Here is a 21958-nt window from a genome sequence, read left to right on the forward strand (position 1 = left end):
TTCAGGAGTGCTAGTTCTGCAAGGTTCGCAGGAGAGCTTCTGTAAAGTTTGGAAGGTAGGAGACGAGATACTGGCAGAAGTGAAGCTGTGGGGGCCGGGCGTGAGTCGTGCTTCGGTAGTTCAGACGGTAGAGCACTTGCCCGCGGAAGGCAAAGGTCCCGAGTTCGAGTCTCGGTCGGCGCACACAGTTTTAATCTGCCAGGAAGTTTCATATCAGCGCACACTCCGCTGCAGAGTGAAAATCTCATTCTATGCTAAAACTTGTCTGGAAACCAGGCAATTTCACTTGGTGATACTTGTGGCAATACTGCTTCAGTACAGTGTCTTTATAGGTCAGTAGTGCATTATACTTATTGTACAAATGCATTATGCTTAAAAATTTCTATAGAAAGTATGTATAATTAAATAAAAAAGATCGAAGTGAAGAACACATTGTAAACACAAAATCAATTTAAACTAAACTTACAAATGCAAATTAGCATATAACTATACAGTAACATTTTTATCTGTATGACTTGTATTCAGTCAAAGCCCCAAACAGGTCATAAACATATATTTAGTACAAAAAATAAAGAAAAATGGACACAAATTTCTGTAGCAATAACAAGAAAATGACATTTTTTCTCACTGTGACATCTTTTCAGCCAAAGCCATCATCTTTGTCAAAACATTTTGTACACACATACTGAACACTTCCACCACATGAACCACTACGAATTTCTTGCACTGCACACACAGATTTTTAGTTTTGTTCGAACTTTGCGTGCTCCTATCTGGCTGGTCTTCCGCAAGAATACTTCACATATTTCAATGTTCGCAGTGAACGTATGAACAGATGCTTTCCGTGATTGTATGTGCAGGGGAGAAAAGAAACATTCACTGGCAAACTTTTTCTCCTGTTGTCTCTCTGTAAAGGATCCAGGCATTGATACTGCCAAGGCTTAGGACATTGAAAGACACATGCATGGGTCTGTGGCAGCCAAACTTTACAGTGTACAAATGAGACATCTGGTTCAGAATATCAACTCCAAATTTAGTGGAATTGTAGAAACTGACAGTTTCAGGGAGTTTTTTCTGTGTGTGTTTGTCCACTGCAACTGACTGGTACTCTGTGCTCAACAGAAGAACATTTTTCTTGGTCTTCCGCTGATATGAGGTAGTTGTTGTGTCACCAGATTTGCATAAAATAGTAGCATACAGAGATCCAGCAGTAGACTTCGCTGGTGGAGAAACTTCTCTTCCGGTTTTCTGCAGTGTACCCACCATGGTTGTGTTCTCCCACTTCAGCTGCTCTGCAGGATGTTTGGCTCTGAAGAAATTGTCACATGTTGCATTTCTTCCTTTCGAAGTATAATGTTGCGTAAGACACGTAACAACATGCTCTGCAATTGGTATGTTAGTGGGTCTTTCACTTTGTTTACCCAAGTAAGGAAATCCATTCACCATATATTTACTACTGACATCTGCTGCAAGCCAGGACTTCCAACGAAATGTGTTTGGTTTATTACTCATGTTGTATGTCCGCCCCCGGTAGTTGAGTGATCAACGTGACAAGAATGTCAATCCTAAGGGCCCGGGTTCGATTTCCGGCTGGGTCGGAGATTTTCTCTGCTCAGGGACTGGGTGTTGTGTTGCCCTAATCATCATCATTTCATCCCCATTGATTCGCAAGTCGCTGAAGTGGCATCTAATAGAAAGACTTGCACCCGGCGAACAGTCTACCCAACGGGAGACCCTAGTCACACACTCATGTTGTATGTAGTGGCACTGAGCTTTGCATGGGTAGAGCTGCTCATCAGTGGGTATAAATGCCCCTGGTTTGTGGTTCTGGATACAGTTAGCTATGAATTCTAAGTGGGGTAGCTGCTGTGAAGCCTTCGGTCTTAAGTCTTTTGACATGAGTGTACTTGTCATGAAATCTTAAAAATTGCATGACCTTAATGAACTTATTTCTTCCTATAGTGCAAAATAATAATAATAATAATAATAATAATAATAATAATAATAATGCTGGACCCTGGCCCCCACACTTGAGATCACACAGAAGTTTCAAGGGGAAATTCTTTCCTCCATATACTCCACGTGCATACATTATAGCTATCGCAGCTTCTAATTAAACAATATTGAATATCCATGCGTCATTTTGGAGAAGTTCTCAGGCTCTCACTTCTGTAAAGTTTTTATGTTCTGTAGAATATTATTGTCTTATCAACACCCGTCATGCACTCAAGTAACTGCATGCAACCATAAGTTTCTTAGCATTACACTTTGGCCCAGGAGTTTCAACCAACACGTTGTGACACCCTAATCTTCCAGGTGCATGGCCTTGTGCAGTTCAAGTCCACACTGTTCCATCAGCTGCAGTCTCTGCACTTCCAACTTCCAGATGCTGAGATGGATGTGATTTTATTCTGTTTTTTTCCTCGGCTGTGAGAAGGGGTTTGTTGTGCCACTGGAATCAAACGTGTAAACACTGGGTTATTTGTTTGTTGTTTTACGGGTTCTGAGTATTCATCTTCCGACTCTGATGATTCTGTTTCATGAGCCTGATATTCATTGTAATTTTTGTCATCTTTGTCATTTTTATCATCCAACTCATCACATTCAAAAATATAATTTTCTTCAGAATTTTCTTCTGGTAAACTCTTCACGTAATCAGTAATTTTTCATCCGAACAAAAACACGGGCATGCCATAATGATGAGGAAGAGGGCTAAACTTCTGCAGAGAACAACAGCATATTGACAGAGAACAGTATGTCCATTCTTCCACTGAATAAAGTAAAGAGCCTTGTAATTACAAGGTGTTTGTGGTGATAGAACTCATCCTACCATTACTTTGTAAGGTTTCAGTTTTAGTTTGTGCACAGCTATGTGAGCAGAAGCTACCAGCACACCAACTTGAAGTGTTAAATGGCACAACAGTTCCCTCATACTTCTTACCGAGGCCATTCCAAACTCTCCTAGTTGGGCTTTAGCAGTCGGAGATGATAGTGGCGAAGTTTGTATGTGTTTGTGCATGTTTTGTCGACGTCTGATGGAGGACTTAGTCTGATAGCTGAATTATATCTAGCATTCTTTATTCAATTGCCTGTCTGCCACTCAGTGCCTTCTTTAAGTGGTGAGTAGCAGTCTTTGTTGTTGTGGTCGTCAGTCCTGAGACTGGTTTGATGCAGCTCTCCATGCTTCTCTATCCTGTGCAAGCTTCTTCATCTTCCAGTACCTACTGCAACCTACATCCTTCTGAATCTGCTTAGTGTATTCATCTCTTGGTCTCCCTCTATGATTTTTACCCTTCACGCTACCCTCCAATACTAAATTGGTGATCCCTTGATTCCTCAGAACATGTCCTACCAACATATCCCTTCTTCTGGTCAAGTTGTGCCACAAACTTCTCTTCTCCCCAATCCTATTCAATACCTCTTCATTAGTTATGTGATCTACCCATCTAATCTTCAGCGTTCTTCTGTAGCACCACATTTCAAAAGCTTCTATTCTCTTCTTGTCCAAACTATTTATCGTCATCATTTCACTTCCATACATGGCTACACTCCATACAAATACTTTCAGAAACGACTTCCTGACACTTAAATCTATGCTCGATGTTAACAAATTTCTCTTCTTCAGAAACACTTTCCTTGTCATTGCCAGTCTACATTTTATATCCTTTCTACTTCGACCATCATCAGTTATTTTGCTCCCCAAATAGCAAAACTCCTTTACTACTTTAAGTGTCTCATTTCCTAATCTAATACCCTCAGCATCACCCGACTTAATTCGACTACATTCCATTATCCTCGTTTTGCTTTTGTTGATATTCATCTTATATCCTCCCTTCAAGACACCATCCATTCCATTCAACTGCTCTTCCAAGTCCTTTGCTGTGTCTGACAGAATTACAATGTCATCAGCAAACCTCAGAGTTTTTATTACTTCTCCATGGATTTTCATACCTACTCCGAATTTTTCTTTTGTTTCCTTTACTGCTTGCTCAATATACAGATTGAATAACATCAGGGAGAGGCTACAACCCTGTCTCTCTCCCTTCCCAACCACTGCTTCCCTTTCATGCCCCTCGACTCTTATAACTGCCATCTGGTTTCTGTACAATTTGTAAATAACTTTTTGCTCCCTGTATTTTATCCCCGCCACCTTCAGAATTTGAAAAAGAGTATTCCAGTCAACATTGTCAAAAGCTTTCTCTAAGTCTACAAATGCTAGGAACGTAGGTTTGCCTTTCCTTAATCTTTCTTCTGAGGTGAGTCGTAAGGGCAGGATTGCCTCACGTGTTCCAACAGTTCTAAGGAATCCAAACTGATCTTCCCCATTCTCCGCTTCTACCAGTTTTTCCATTCGTCTGTAAAGAATTCGTGTTAGTATTTTGCAGCTGTGACTTATTAAACTGATAGTTTGGTAATTTTGACATCTGTCAACACCTGCTTTCTTTGGGATTGGAATTATTATATTCTCCTTGAAGTCTGAGGGTATTTTGCCGATCTCATACATCTTGCTCATCAGATGGTAGAGTATTGTCAGGACTGGCTCTCCCGAGGCTGTCAGTGGTTCTAATGAAATGTTGTCTACTCCCGGGCCTTGTTTCAACTCAGGTCTTTCAGTGCTCTGTCAAACTCTTCACGCAGTATCATATTTCCCATTTCATCTTCATCTACATCAGGGGCGGGCAAACGTTGCACGCGGCTCATGAGCACACAGCGCTGCACGTGTGCTGCTCGCTTGCAATCGTCGAACGGGGCAGTGCCGACAGCCCGCAGGTTGCGGCAGTATAGTACCAGGCTAAGCTGCGGACGTTGAAGCAAAGCGACCACTACGTAGTGAACGTTGTATTTCAATAACCGGAAAATGCGGAGTGAATCAAGGAAACGGAGAATTGGAGATTTGCTATCTTTTAAAAAGGAATGGGAGAATCATTTGTTCTCTGTGGAAAAACGTGAAAATTGGAAATGTATAATATGTGACAGTATTCTCGCTGGTGAGCGGAAGTTTAATATTGAACGCCATTACAATAAATTTCAGTATGCTGCCATTCTTAGTGCAATAAAAGTGGAATTTTTCAAGCGATTTGGGGATATATCTTACTTATCCCAAGGTTTTGAATAGTTCTCGAGAGAATCTGGTTTCTGTAGATGATATTCATCTCAGTTTGCTAATGGAATTAATAGATCTACAGTGTAATTCTCGTCTGAGAGACAAGTTCCTTTTGGCAAGACGTGTAATAGATCTTTATCACGACTTTCCACAGCAAGAGTTTCCTCGTGTCCATCGTGAAGCCATGAAGATAGTCAATGTTGGGCTCGACATACTTTTGTGAGAGATTTTTTCTGTTATGAAAATTAATAAGGCTTGGTTAAGAGCAAACATCAGTAATGAAAATTTACGTAACTGTTTGCGTTTGTCTGTATGTAGAAATTTTGTTCCAGACATTAAACGTATTGTAAACTCCACCTGTGATAATTAAACAAAACGTATCGTAGGTAATAAGTACTCTTTCAAACCATGATTACTTTCAAACACTCCTACTAACCTTATTCCTTCATTTAATAAAGCAGGCCAGGAAACAAAACGCATTACAGGGCAAGAAGCGGAGAGACGGTATGGTGGGGAGGGGTGAGAAGCGGGTGGCCAGCTTATCCCTGTGTGCACGCAGAACACCTGTTAACTGCACACGTGCATGTGCACCGCACACGTGCAGAATTCTTGCCCGCCCCTGATCTACATTCTCTTCCATTTCCATAATATTATCCGCAAGTACATCGGCTTTGTATAGACCCTCTATATACTCCTTCCACCTTTCTGCTTTCCCTTCTTTGCTTAGAACTGGGTTTCCATCTGAGCTCTTGATATTCATAAAAGTGGTTCTCTTTTCTCCAAAGGTCTCTTTAATTTTCCTGTAGGCTGTATCTATCTTACCCCTCGTGAGATAAGCCTCTACATCCTTACATTTGTCCTCTAGCCATCCCTGCTTAGCCATTTTGCACTTCCTGTCGATCTCATTTTTGAGACGTTTGTATTGCTTTTGCCTGCTTCATTTACTGCATTTTTATATTTTCTCCTTTCATCAATTAAATTCAATATTTCTTCTGTTACCCAAGGATTTCTACTAGCCCTCGTCTTTTTACCTACTTGATCCTCTGCTGCCTTCACTACTTCATCCCTCAAAGCTACCCATTCTTCTTCTACTGTATTTCTTTCCCCCATTCCTGTCAATTGTTCCCTTATGCTCTCCCTGAAACTCTGTACAACCTCTGGTTCTGTCAGTTTATCCAGGTCCCATCTCCTTAAATTCCCAGCTTTTTGCAGTTTCTTCAGTTTTAATCTACAGTTCATAACCAATAGATTGTGGTCAGAGTCCACATCTGCCCCTGGAAATGTGTTACAGTTTAAAACCTTATTCCTAAATATCTGTCTTACCATTATATAATCTATCTGAAACCTGTCAGTATCTCCAGGCTTCTTCCATGTATACAACCATCTTTTATGATTCTTGAACCAAGTGTTAGCTATGATTAAGTTATGCTCTGTGCAAAATTCTACCAGGCGGCTTCCTCTTTCATTTCTTACCCCCAATCCATATTCACGTACTACATTTCCTTCTCTTCCTTTTCCTACTATCAGATTCCAGTCACCCAAGACTATTAAATTTTCGTCTCCCTTCACTATCTGAATAATTTCTTTTATCTCCACATACATTTCTTCAATTTCTTCGTTATTTGCAGAGCTAGTTGGCATATAAACTCGTACTACTGTAGTAGGCGTGGGCTTCATGTCTATCTTGGCAACAATAATGTGTTCACTATGCTGTTTGTAGTAGCTTACCCGTACTCCTATTTTTTATTCATTATTAAACCTACTCCTGCATTACGCCTATTTGATTTTGTATTTATAACACAGTATTCACCTGACCAGAAGTCTTGTTCCTCCTCCCACCGAACTTCAGTAATTCCCACTATATCTAACTTTAAGCTATCCATTTCCCTTTTTAAATTTTGTAACCTACCTGCCCGATTAAGGGATCTGAAATTCCACGCTCCGATCTGTAGAACTCCAGTTTCCTTTCTTCTGATAACGATGTCCTCTGGAGTAGTCCCCGCCCGGAGATCCGAACGGGGGACTATTTTACTTCTGGAATATTTTACCCAAGAGGACGCCATCACCATTTAATCATACAGTAAAGCTGCATGCCCTTGGGAAAAATTATGGCTGTAGTTTCCTTTTGCTTTCAGCCGTTCGCAGTACCAGCACAGCAAGGCCGTTTTGGTTAGTGTTACAAGGCCAGATAAGTCAATCATCCAGACTGTTGCCCCTGCAACTACTGAAAAGGCTGCTGCCCCTCTTCAGGAACCATACGTTTGTCTGGCCTCTCAACAGATACCCCTCCGTTGTGGATATACCTACAGTATGGCCATCTGTATCTCTGAGGCATGCAACCCTCCCCACCAACGGCAAGGTCCATGGTTCATGGAGGGGGGAGGGGGTGGTCTACCCTTTTCATATTGTTGACATTCCATCCAAGATTTTTTATTATTTGATTTCATCTAGTTTTGTTCTCAGTTGAAAGCAATATGGCACCTGGCACACCGTGTGAGCTGTGAGTCAAAACATCATATGGTGATCACAGCCTACCTATGGGGATATTTGTTCCCACACAACACCAGAGACAGCACTAGCATCATACTTGTAGTATATTCTAAGCTATAGCAACCTACACTTGATGACATACCTTTCTTGTTGAAATTGTAAAATTATGTTCCATAAATTTTTTTGCAGAATAGTAACACTGATTCACTCAAAAATTATTCGTATTTGTGTTGCCTCATATATTTTGAATGATCCACTCAAACTTATCAAGAAAACTGTGTGTGCTGAAGATTTTGTAACAAGATCATAGTGTGGCCTTCACTTTATTAGTACAATATCTCTGTTTTTTTAAAGTAATAGTACCAAAGCTAATGAGTGAACAAATTTAATTTGCAGGTGTCTAGCCTGGGATGGGATGACACTCATTCTTGGAGGAAGTCTTGGAAGTCTATATATATGGGACTTAGTACAAGTTACACTACTTAAACAAATTGATGCACATGCAGGTTTGTAATTTGTTGGTTTTGTTTCATTTTACAGAACACAGAATAATATGACATTTCTTCACATTTTGCTTGTTAACCTATGTAATTGTTATACTAATGCCCAACATATCTTTATTATGAGACTGTACAGGACATTGCCCTGTGAAACATATTCACAAAATTTAACTAAGCACTATTTTCCAATAATTAAGTAACATTGATAGTAATACATTGTAGACTGAAAGGAGGATTCTCATATTACACAATGCTCTCATAGTGTAGATATTTTTTCTCAAGACACATACATGAAATATTAAAAAAATGTAATGACTTAAAAATGATAGAAAGCCTATTATCAAAGCTTTTGCTACTTATTTTGCCGCCAATTAAAGATGTTTGTTATTAAGGATTACTGTAGATTTTAAAAATAAAATGGAATTCATGCTTTGAAGTCAGATGTGATAAATTAACAAGAATGATGAAAACAGTTTATGTGTGAAAGGCAATACTTCTCACAATCCAAACTAGCTTTATTAAGCTGTTCATTGTTGAAATGAATAACCTTTATCCTGTGCCAAATCTGACATTTTCCAGGTTGTACTATTTGATTAATTGCAATAATACTATATTATTATTATTATTATTATTAGTAGTAGTAGTAGTAGTAGAAGAAGAAGAATACATTACATTTTTTTGCTAAGCAGTCATAAACAATCCTCTGCAGTTTCACTGATTCCTGCTGACAAAGTTATTCATTTTATTTACATGTAATCAATCAACAAACGTATTCAAGGCTTTAAGATCACCACTTTTTATATTCTCTGCTAGAAAATTGAATAATGCTGCATGAATGGCCTTAATCGCTCACAACAAGCTAACACCACGAAGGATAACATCAAATATCATTGTCCTTACACTTCAGTTCTTGGTTCCCACTCTTTTTAACATGTAACAACCGATCTGTAAGACTGGAAGGTACTGTCAGAATTAATAAAACTTCCTGCTGCCACAAGAATTCTGGTTAATGACCTAAATTCATCAATACACTGCTGCATCTTAGTTGTGTTACACCTGCCCACATAATGCAGTGCTCTGTTTTGACTGACCTCCACTTCTTTGACCACTCAAGGAAACAAAATGATTCTCAGTTCATGAATCTTATCACTCCTAGTGGGGTAAGCTTGCAGCCTGGAACGAGAAGCATCTTTACACTGAAAAAATGCCTTATAAAGTCCATAGGTCCATAAAGAGCAGCAGCTTAAAAGAGGCTGCTGAACAGTGACAGAACTCTGGCTCTTTCTTGGAATGTCTTTTTTCTTATCAAAAGAGGGGAAAGATTTTTCAAGAAAGTACCACTATTTTATGCAGGTATAGATCTGTATTGTATTGCCAAAACTCTGAATTCCATTAAGATGTTAATAAATTGCACCCTTTTGACAGAAATGGATACTTACCATCCATAGAATGTGTCTGTAATGTTAAACTGCTTTAGAAATTCTTTTATAGTAAGAGACATGCACAACTCTTGCTATTCTAGTAAGAGAAGTGTGTTTTAAAGGGATTCCATAATTCATCATCATTTTCACTTTCCATTTATCCAGCATCAGGCAGAGATGGGACAATTGTGGCACTTCTCCACTTTCACCTGTCTTTCCACCATTCCTCTTTAACTTTTTGTTCCAGTCCAGATTCCTTATTCTTAAATTGGTCGTGATCGAGTCAGTCCATCTTGCTCTGGCTCTCCCTCTTGCCCTCGAACTTGGGCCCCATCATTGGTGTTGGTATTAATCTATCTTCCATTCCTTCTACATGTCTATACCATTTTAATGTAAATTTTAAAATTTTCCTGGCGAATTGACTGTTCAAACAAATTTCGTTGTCTGCGACGGCTCACCTGAAGATGACTGGCAGGTGCCCAGTTGAAATATCGTGCGAAGTATTGAACGACGACGACCGAGGCACACAGGGCCAACACCCGGCATCATGGTGTGGGGAGCGATCTCCTACACTGGCCGTACACCACTGGTGATCGTCGAGGGGACACTGAATAGTGCACGGTACATCCAAACCGTCATCGAACCCATCGTTCTACCATTCCTAGACCGGCAAGGGAACTTGCTGTTCCAACAGGACAATGCACATCCGCATGTATCCCGTGCCACCCAACGTGCTCTAGAAGGTGTAAGTCAACTACCCTGGCCAGCAAGATCTCCGGATCTGTCCCCCATTGAGCATGTTTGGGACTGGATGAAGCGTCGTCTCACGCGGTCTGCACGTCCAGCACGAACGCTGGTCCAACTGAGGCGCCAGGTGGAAATGGCATGGCAAGCTGTTCCACAGGACTACATCCAGCATCTCTACGATCGTCTCCATGGGAGAATAGCAGCCTGCATTGCTGCGAAAGGTGGATATACACTGTACTAGTGCCGACATTGTGCATGCTCTGTTGCCTGTGTCTATGTGCCTGTGGTTCTGTCAGTGTGATCATGTGATGTATCTGACCCCAGGAATGTGTCAATAAAGTTTCCCCTTCCTGGGACAATGAATTCACGGTGTTCTTATTTCAATTTCCAGGAGTGTATTATTTGCAGTCAGATGCTTAAGAAGATGCTTGAATACAACCTTTTCAAATATTTTTGAAAAATCCAACAAAAGTAAAATTGGTTGCTAGTTTGATGGCATATCTTTATCCCCCTTCTTGTATAGAGGCTTAACTTCAACATATTTTAGCCAGTCAGGAAATGTTCTGCTGATAAGAGATTGATTACACAAATAACTTAAGACAGAACTCAACTCACATGAGCACTCCTTGATTAACTTCATTGACATGTTATCATGAAATAGATTCTACTTCTTTGGTGCAATTGAGTGTTGTTTCCATTATACTGAAGTTATTTGTAAAGACTGGTCTCAGATATTCGATTGCATTGGTTACTGAACCAGATAACCCCAAGTTGTCAGTAACAGACACACAGTACTTGTTTAAGATGTTTGCAACACTGCATGCACTTGTTGCCAATGTCTCATTTATTTTTAGAGCTAACTTTCCCTCTTCCTTTTTGGCCCCACCTGTCTCTGTCTTCACTATACGGGATATAGTGTTTATTTTGTTGCCTGATGTAATTATCTTTTTCTCATAATAAAGTTGCTTAGATTTCTGGATTACTTTCTTCAATATTTTGCAGTAGTCTTTGTAATACATTACAATGCTAACATCAGACCTGTTCCTTGATAGTAAATACAGTCTACTTTTTGTCCCACATGAGATTTTCATTCCTTGTGAAATCCATGGTTTATTTTTAGACTTCTGTTTGATTTGAGTTACCTTTAGGAAAAAACAATTTTCTGATGAGAAACTGATTTTATTAATGAATACTTTGTATTTTCCATTTGAATCAGAAGTATTGTAAACATCTATCCAGTTCATGTGTTTGAGCAGTCTCCCAAAATTTTCAATTTTTGACTGATTATTGCCCACCTGTACTCAGATTTAATAGAGTTTTTACTCTGACAAGTTTCAACATTTAACATAAGATGCTACATATCATGATCAGATAGACCATTTACTACTGGTTTTGTGATATGACTTTGTTCCCTGGATTTTCTTCAAAGATGTTATCAATAGCAGTCTCACTGTATTTACATATTCTAATAGCAAAGTTCACAGTAGGAACGAAATTGATTGACAGTGTTACTGATTGCAATAATTGGTCATTGGCAGAGATTTTTATTAAATCCACATTAAACTCACCAGCAACCAGTGTTTACTTGTTTTTTACTGTGAGGTGGGATAACAGAGTTTCTGGATTTTTTATGAAGTTGTTTAAGCTTTCTGAGGGTATTCTGTGTATACGTTCAATTATACAGGATTTATTATGAAATACTACTTCAGTTGCACAAGCTTCTAAGTGCTGCTCTGAGCAAAATTCATTAATGTCAGTATTCTTGAAATTAAAACAGTTTCTGACAAATGTGGCAACTCCTCCTTTCTTCATATTTTGTCTACAGAAGTAAGATGCTAACTTGAATCCTGTAACATTCAACATATCTGTACCAGTGGTTACATGATGTTCAGAGAGGCAGATTATATCAACTGGTTTGCTCAACTCTAATTCTTCAACATGAATGAGCAACCCATTAAGATTGTTAAGCTTTTGTGGCCACTTGTTGACAAACTATCTATTGGCTTATGTCTCGGGCTCTTCGGCCGACATTTTTCTGACGATTTTAGTGATGTTTTCCCAGCATGAGTTGCTGGCATTGTCCAGTGGTGGCCAACTTCTTCATGGAACATTTTGAAGCACAGGCACTGGACTTGGTGACTTGTAAACGTAAGGTGTGATACAGATACAGCAATGATACTTTCAATGTGTGGAATTATGGTGAAGAACAGCTCGGTGACTTCCTAAAACACTTGAACAGGCTCCATGCCAACATAAAATTTACCATGGAAGTAGAAAAGGACAAAAAACTACCATTACCAGATGTGCTGGTTACAAGGGATGGCGAAACCTGTGACACAGCATGTATCGAAAATTGACACACATGGTCCGATACCTGCATGAACTATCAAACCACCACATCAGCCAGAAAAGAGGCATGATAATACACTCATAACTTGAGGAGGACGAATATGTGAGCTGCAGCACCTTAGATGTGAAATGCAACACCTGTAAAGTGTTCTGAGGAGGCAATGGGTACTCCACAAGTTATGTTAGAAGTGTAACAGAGCCAAACACTCAGAAAAGTGACAAATCACAAAAAGAAATGTCGGGTATGGCCTTTCTGCCATACATTCCCAGAGTGATGGACAGAATTTGCCGTACATTACACAAACGTGGCATAAAGACCATTTTCAAGCCAACAAAGAAGATTAAAGAATGTCTTAGATCGGCAAAGGAGAAAAGGGACCCACTTGCAATGTTGGGAATATACCGCATACCATGCACATTGGAAAAGTTTATGTTGGAATGCCTGGACAATCAGTCAACGCCAGGATCAAAGAACATAAGTGACATTGCTGGTTGGGGCAGGTGGGGAAATCGGCCATGGTAGAGCATACACTGTGTGAGACCAACTACATAGTAAAATTCACCAACACGAAAGTTCTGCCTGTAGAGAAGCAGTATCACTCCCACTTGTTCAGACAAGCTATAGAAATACAAAAACATGAAAATAGCTTCAACAAGAAAGAAGAAGGCCTTATGGTAAATGGATCCTGGTTTCCGATGCTGCAGCGAACGACCGTCGTAGGTAGCAAGAGGAGAACTGCACCGGAAATGACCGTGGAGAACTCCTCAGACATTGGCGCGCCAGGTACATATAGTCTGCAGCCACTAGCTTGGCTCCAATTCATCACCATCAATGGAGGGTGAAGCTCTGACAATGCCAGCAACTCGTGCTGGTGAAACGTCAGTATAATCATCAGACAAACATCAGCCGAAGAACCCAAGACATAAGCCAATAGGCAGTTCGTCAACTCATTAAGTTTACCCCTGAGTCCTCAGATACTCAAATGTAATAAGGGTAACTGATTTTGGGTGCTGGCTGAATTATAACTGGATGAACCTAATTTTTCTGTTAATTTTTGAATATCTTCGGTTTCAGTCAGAGGCTGTTCGCATGAATAATGTACATTAAAATTTGCTTTCAGGCTGCCTGTTTTATCAATGTGAATTTCATTTTCAACCTTCCTGTGAAAATCTTTTCTTTTTGCCCTCCCTACCCTAAAAAAAAACTGTTCTGTTGCTTGTAGCCACTGGTACTTTACCACATGTGGTAGTGATCCCCTTAAGTTGTTTGCTGTTAGTCTAGACAGTTTTCCCTTCCCTTCCCTTCCCTTCCCTTCCCTTCCCTTCCCTTCCCTTCCCTTCCCTTCCCTTCCCTTCCCTTCCCTTCCCCATTGAAGTGAAAGCCATGCCTAGTATAGTCCCACCTACTGATAAGAGTCAACAGGAAAGTTTGTTGTGCCCTGTCTACTCCTGCTTTTGCTTGTGGCTCATCAGTTTCCACACCCTGGAACTAACAATCCTGTGGCAAGTCATAGACTTCACATTCATGGCAAACAAATTTTAGCTTTAGTCTATAAGCTAAACAAGAAAAACTTCCTAGACTACTCAATTAATATATTAAATTTCTCAGGAAGTTTAGGCCTAAAGTTTGGATACTAATTCAAAATATGCAGAGAAATAGAAACAATTAAATCTGTATTGTTTCTAAGATGAAACAAAGGTAAACAAAGTACTGAGCATACACTGTATGAACTTTTCATTTATTTCCGAACTTTTCACTTTGACTATTTGGTAGAGTGTGAAATGGATAGCATGTAAGAATACACTAACAACACAAACTGTACTTTATTTAAATAATCACATGACTTACATTGTACAATATAAACAAAACCTAGGTGAAAATTCACACCTAAGAAATGTTCTCGTTTTCTGAAAAAAACCTTCAATTGATGGATTACAATATGTATTAATTTACTTATTTATGATATAATATTGGCTTAATTAATAGTCATTACACAGTTAAACACACTTATCTTCATGAGAGCTCTGTATGTGCCCAACTTGACGTAATGTCCCTGACTTATTAAGAGAGAAATGACAGGATGTGAAATCTGACTTGAGCGTGGTACATTTTGCTGAACTGTCGCTTCTACTGGACTCATTGCAATGAACTTTCCTATACCAACCAACATAGTTGTTGCTTCTGTGCTTTCTGGGTGCATACTGCAGACTCTGTGGTTCAGATCACCTTATAGATGTGCATAAGACCAAACTGTAATTTTGTGAACTACATAAAACTTTGAAAATTGGCATAGTTGAATTTGATTGTTGTGAATGAACTGCAAGCTTTTACTAAAATGTGGCTTATGAGATCTGTTACTGATTATAAATGTAGAAAAATATATGGACACTATTAAGCATCTTCCATGTGAATCCCTTTGTTTACAAGTATAAGCACCATATTGAAAACATAGCTAATCACATGGAATTATTAATTAGTGAGTTAATAAACTAGTTCGGTATGTCATATTGTACACAAAAATTAAAGTAACAGAAGTACGTAGTTGAAGGTCAGAACCTAACAGTGCTTAGGGCAAAATCTGCAGTGAAAACTGCTATCATCTCAGAACTTCAAGTGTAATTGTTTCAGAGGATAATTAGTTTCAGGAAATATTACTGAAAAATCAAAATGCTTAGTTTTTGAACAGTGTATGTCATCACATTGGGTTCTACTAATTAGCCCATAGGTTTTTCCCACTTACCAAACTGTAGTATTAGCTCTGTAACTTTTCATTAACATAATATGTAGGCAAATTAATGGTATCAATCAAATAAGTGCAGTCAGATGAATAAATTTAACAATGAATTTAAATTGAACTTTGCCTTGTAATTGATTTGCATGTTTTCATTTACTTATCACATGTTACATAAACAACTGTTTGGAGATATAATAGCTTGCAAAAAAAGTCGATAATTATTGGGAGCCAGTGAAATAATAAATGGGAAGTACCCACTTCTTATGTCTCAAGGTCCAGCTACCTTTATCACCTTCACACTTATTTCATTGATCTCATCAACCTTTCCTGTTTTCATCCTTCTAACTGATAGGTTTAATAATGAATAGGAAAATAGGAATGCGGGTAAGCTACTACAAACAGCATAGTGAATGCATTATTGTGGCCAAGATAGATACGAAGCCCACACCTACTACAGTAGTACAAGTTTATATGCCAACTAGCTCTGCAGATGACGAAGAAATTGAAGAAATGTATGATGAAATAAAAGAAATTATTCAGATAGTGAAGGGAGACGAAAATTTAATAGTCATGGGTCACTGGAATTCGAGTGTAGGAAAAGGGAGAGAAGGAAACGTAGTAGGTGAATATGGATTGGGTCTAAGAAATGAAAGAGGAAGCCGCCTGATAGAATTTTGCACAAAGCACAACTTAATCATAGCTAACACTTGGTTTAAGAATCATGATAGAAGGTTGTATACATGGAAGAATCCTGGAGATACTAAAAGGTATCAGATAGATTATATAATGGTAAGACAGAGATGTAGGAACCAGGTTTTAAATTGTAAGACATTTCCAGGGGCAGATGTGGACTCTGACCACAATCTATTGGTTATGACCTGTAGATTAAAACTGAAGAAACTGCAAAAAGCTGGGAATTTAAGGAGATGGGACCTGGATAAACTGAAAGAACCAGAGGTTGTACAGTGTTTCAGGGAGAGCATAAGGGAACAATTGACAGGAATGGGGGAAAGAAATACAGTAGAAGAAGAATGGGTAGCTTTGAGGGATGAAGTAGTGAAGGCAGCAGAGGATCAAGTAGGTAAAAAGACGAGGGCTAGTAGAAATCCTTGGGTAACAAAAGAAATATTGAATTTAATTGATGAAAGGAGAAAATATAAAAATTCAATAAATGAAGCAGGCAAAAAGGAATACAAACGTCTCAAAAATGAGATCGACAGGAAGTGCAAAATGGCTAAGCAGGGATGGCTAGAGGACAAATGTAAGGATGTAGAGGCTTATCTCACTAGGGTAAGATAGATACAGCCTACAGGAAAATTAAAGAGACCTTTGGAGAGAAGAGAACCACTTGTATGAACATAAAGAGCTCAGATGGAAACCCAGTTCTAAGCAAAGAAGGGAAAGCAGGAAGGTGGAAGGAGTATATAGAAGGTCTATACAAGGGCGATGCACTTGAGGACAATATTATGGAAATGGAAGAGGATGTAGATGAAGATGAAATGGGAGATACGATACTGCGTGAAGAGTTTGACAGAGCACTGAAAGACCTGAGTCGAAACAAGGCCCCGGGAGTAGACATCATTCCATTGGAACTACTGACGGCCTTGGGAGAGCTCGTCATGACAAAACTCTACCATCTGGTGAGCAAGATGTATGAAACAGGCGAAATACCCTCAGACTTCAAGAAGAATATAATAATTCCAATCCCAAAGAAAGCAGGTGTTGACAGATGTCAAAATTACCGAACAATCAGTTTAATAAGCCACAGCTGCAAAGTACTAACACGAATTCTTTACAGACGAATGGAAAAACTTGTAGAACCCGACCTCGGGGAAGATCAGTTTGGATTCCGTAGAAATACTGGAACACGTGAGGCAATACTGACCTTACGACTTATCTTAGAAGAAAGATTAAGGAAAGGCAAACCTACGTTTCTAGCATTTCTAGACTTAGAGAAAGCTTTTGACAATGTTGACTGGAATACTCTCTTTCAAATTCTAAAGGTGGCAGGGGTAAAATACAGGGAGCGAAAGGCTATTTACGATTTGTACAGAAACCAGATGGCAGTTATAAGAGTCGAGGGACATGAAAGGGAAGCAGTGGTTGGGAAGGGAGTAAGACAGGGTTGTAGCCTATCCCCGACATTATTCAATCTCTATATTGAGCAAGCAGTAAAGGAAACAAAAGAAAAATTTGGAGTAGGTATTAAAATCCATGGAGAAGAAATAAAAACTTTGAGGTTCGCCGATGACATTGTAATTCTGTCAGAGACAGCAAAGGACTTGGAAGAGCAGTTGAACGGAATGGATGGTGTCTTGAAGGGAGGATATAAGATGAATATCAACAAAAGCAAAACGAGGATAATGGAATGTAGTCGAATTAAGTCGGGTGATGCTGAGGGTATTAGATTAGGAAATGAGACACTTAAAGTAGTAAAGGAGTTTTGCTATTTGGGGAGCAAAATAACTGATGATGGTCGAAGTAGAGAGGATATAAAATGTAGACTGGCAATGGCAAGGAAAGCGTTTCTGAAGAAGAGAAATTTGTTAACGTCGAGTATAGATTTAAGTGTCAGGAAGTCATTTCTGAAAGTATTTGTATGGAGTGTAGCCATGTATGGAAGTGAAACATGGACGGTAAATAGTTTGGACAAGAAGAGAATAGAAGCTTTTGAAATGTGGTGCTACAGAAGAATGCTGAAGATTGGATGGGTAGATCACATAACTAATGAGGAAGTATTGAATAGGATTGGGGAGAAGAGAAGTTTGTGGCACAACTTGACCAGAAGAAGGGATCGGTTGGTAGGACATGTTCTGAGGCATCAAGGGATCACCAATTTAGTATTGGAGAGCAGCGTGGAGGGTAAAAATCGTAGAGGGAGACCAAGAGATGAATACACTAAGCAGATTCAGAAGGATGTAGGTTGCAGTAGGTACTGGGAGATGAAGAAGCTTGCACAGGATAGAGTTGCATGGAGAGCTGCATCAAACCAGTTTCAGGACTGAAGACCACAACAACAACAAAAACTGATAGTTCCACTTATAACATTATAATATCATTCTCTTCTTCCAGGTCCAGGTCCCCCTGCCATGCTTCTGTCCCTTTTCATTGTTATTTTTGCGCTTTCCAGTTTGTCAAAGTACTTTTTTCCATCTTTCCTTATCTCCTCTGGTTGTATTATTACCTCTCCAGTTTCCCTTTTCACCAGCTTTCTGTAAGTGCTTCTGTTCCTCTTATACCTTGTACAGCATCCTGTTACTCCTATTTACATTAAAGGGGTTTCATAACTGTAGACATGAAAACAGTGAATAAAAGGGCAAGAAATTGAAAGAATGTCATGTGAAGCTGACCGCACATTGACAATCTGTTTAAAATTGGTGCATGGTGCCAATGGCTTCAGCGTAACCAACAAAGGGGTAGCCCACTGATTAGACAAAATATGAGAAACAATACTGAGTTCCTACCATCACTGCAAATCTGCCCTGACCCTGTGACATTGTTATGTGTGGAGAAAGGAATGGGGTGGCGATGACAAAATGTAGGTATTGCTGACAGCTGAAAGAAGCCATGGGATTCAAAATTTTTTGCTCAACATAAAGGTATTTTGAAACAGCTTGTTGTACAACCATAGTAAATAGTCCAAATCTTGAAAGGAGACTAATTGGAATACTAAATGGACTTTCTCAACTATCTGGAATCTGAAAACAAGAAAGACATCTAGCCCAAAGGTTTTCGCACAAATAGTTAATTTTCTGCTTGTAACTTTAACAATAAAGCACACCATGATGCAGAACACCTCTCTTGCAGCATCTGCAACTGGAATTGGTTTAACATCTCAGTGATGCTTTCACGCTTGCTAAATGAACCTGTAATGAAGCACACTGCTCTTCTTTGGATCTTCCATATTTCCTCTATCAATCTTATCTGGTTCAGGTTCCAAACTGATGTGAAGTATTCAGGTATTGGTTAAATGAGGGTTCTGTAAGCTACTCCTTTATGGGTGGGGACTACATTTCTTGAGGATTCTTTCAGTGAATATCAGTCTGCTGTCTGCCTTACATTTGATTAATTTTATGTGGTCATTTCACATTAAAAAGCTTTGTACACATATTCCCAGATATTTTATAGATTTTGATGCTCCCAGTGATTTTCCTTTGATAGTCATATAATAACGGGGCCTTCTGCCTATTTATGCACAATACATTACAGTTGCTTAAGTTGAGAGTCAATTGCCAGTCTCTACATTGCATCTCAGTCCTCTATATGTCTTCCTGAATTTTGCCAGAATTTTCTAGCCTTGCAACTTCTCTGTTTACAGTAGCATTATCCACAAAAAGCCTCATAGAAGCTCTGACTTTATGCACTATGTCATTTATATACAATGTGAAAAGTAATGGTCCTATAAAACTCCCTTGAGGTAGTAGCAAAGTTAATTTTACACCTGAAGATTTCTCTCTGTTGAGAATGACATGCTGCATTTTGTTAGCTAAAAATTCTTCAGTCCAATCACACATCAAGTCAGATATTCTGTATGCTCATATTTTGTTCATTAGGCAGCAGTACTTGTGAAGATCCTGTTTCTTTCCACATCACAATATCCTCTATATCATTTGTCAGCTTATTGCTTGCCATCACCACAAAGTATATGTTGTATCAATACAGCTACCGCTGGTTTAGTCATGTCCAGCATTTTAGAATAATCTTTGCCCACTGGTAATTCTTTCTGATATAGAGATTGTTGCTTTGTGTGTACATTTGACATAGCACTATGTAACAAGAGAAGGCAAGAGTCTCACTGTTGTTGGACTGCTGCACTCACTAATGTGTTTGGTCTAATTATCAGTGCCGTGTTCTCATGACCTTAAGCTTTCAGTGTGAAATGATTAATATTGTATGGAGACATATGGGATGTTGATAAGACTGAGTGTAGTTAAACAATGGAAACTCCAGCTTGGAACATAATAATACATTCATTATCACATAGAAGAAGGTGTAATTAGATGAATGATGAACACTAACTTCACTCAACGAAGGTTTATTCGGCACTGGCACATACAAGAGCGCGGAGCGAACTGCCTCTGGCCAGAACACATACAGTATATATATGGCTACAGAACATACCAGTATAATGATTCTTGACATTTGTGGATTTTTGTAGAATGTACTCGAACCGAATATAAAAATTAAAATTGTGCAGTCCAGGTGAGTTTTGAACTCATGACCCTCCATGCAACAGTTTAGCAACATAACCACTACCCCACAGTGCTGCTCAGCATCTTGTGCGACATTTCTCCCTCCTTGAGAGAACAGCGTCTTGATGTTATGTCTTCCTAGTCTGGGAACGAGTCATTGGTCCTGCATACTCCGACTCCATATAACTGGTTCTCACCCTGGTGGTGATCTTCTTAGAACTTCTTTTGCCACTAAGCTCTTTGTCACCTTTCCGCTTGTTGCCTGTCGCTGGAGCTTCAAATTTACCCTGGGTTGCAGGTTCCTTATAGGACGTGGACCGTATCTCTGATCTTTCGTCGTCTTGTGTCAGGGTCAAAATCTTCAACTTCATAAGTAATATCAGACAACTGTCTTACAATCTTATAAGGTCCAAAGAAGCACCTGAGGAGCTTCTCAGAGAGACCAACCTTCTGAACAGGAGTGAAGATCCAGACGAGGTCACCAGGCTGGTAGACAACAGGGCAGTGGCTCGCGTCATACCTTCAGCAATCATTTTATTGAGCCTGCAGCATGATGAGTCAAGCTAACTGCTGAGCTTCCTCAGTTCTGGTTAACATCTGGCTGATGTTGTCGTCATCCACATCATCAGGATGTAATGCAAACACAGTGTCTATAGTCGTAGTCGCCTCATGCCCATGCATCAGGAAAAATGCCGTAAATCCTGTGGTGTCTTGTTTGGCGGTGTTGTAGGCAAAAGTCGCAAAAGGTAGCAACTCATCCCAGTTGCTCTGCTCAAGATTGATGAACATTGATAGCATGTCGGCCAAGGTCTTATTAAGGCATACAGTAAGCCTTTTGGTTTGCAGGTGGTAGGCAGTCGTCATGTGATGAGTAATGTTGCACTGACGGCTTATAATTGTCACAAGATTCGATTGAAAAACTTTCCCTCGATCCGTAATTAACAACCTTGGGGCACCGTAAGTCTTAAATGTCCAGACTCAGGTGTGCCATGGAATTTCTGCAGAACATCTAAGCGCATGTGTTTAGGAATCACTGGTAGCCACCTCTTTCCAAACGGATCAAAGTTTTTCTTGCAAAGTAATCCATTAACTACCTTATATTGTCCTTTCACATCCTCTGACCGATTTAAGGCAAGCATAATTTGAGATATCTTGGAGTCCTCCTCCTGCTCAGCAGAGAGATCCTGGAGTGCAATGAGACAGTCACTATCTTCATCAAAGTCTTGATGGTCTTGCACGGGGTTTCTTCAGAGACAGTTGGCATCTTGGTGTTTTCTTCCACTTTTGTACACTATGGTAATGTCATACTCTTGAAGATGTCGTGCCCACCTGGCGAGTCGTCCTGTTGGATCCTTAAGACCTGTCAACCAACAAAGTGAATGATGGTCTGTAACAACTGTGAATGGCCTTCCATAGAGAT

At 39.5% G+C, this 21958-nt stretch overlaps 1 protein-coding gene across 1 annotated transcript in view; it reads left to right on the forward strand.

The window, feature by feature from the left end:
• The window catches only part of LOC126160029 (protein FAN-like), a 174942-nt gene that overhangs the window by 146875 nt on the left and 6109 nt on the right, over window positions 1–21958 (forward strand). The window contains exon 18 of the mRNA XM_049916839.1: window positions 7991–8100. Coding sequence (XP_049772796.1) covers window positions 7991–8100 — 110 coding nt within the window. The remainder of the gene's footprint in view (window positions 1–7990; window positions 8101–21958) is intronic.

Source organism: Schistocerca cancellata, chromosome 2 (assembly GCF_023864275.1).
Source record: "Schistocerca cancellata isolate TAMUIC-IGC-003103 chromosome 2, iqSchCanc2.1, whole genome shotgun sequence".
Taxonomy (NCBI): Eukaryota; Metazoa; Arthropoda; class Insecta; order Orthoptera; family Acrididae; genus Schistocerca; species Schistocerca cancellata.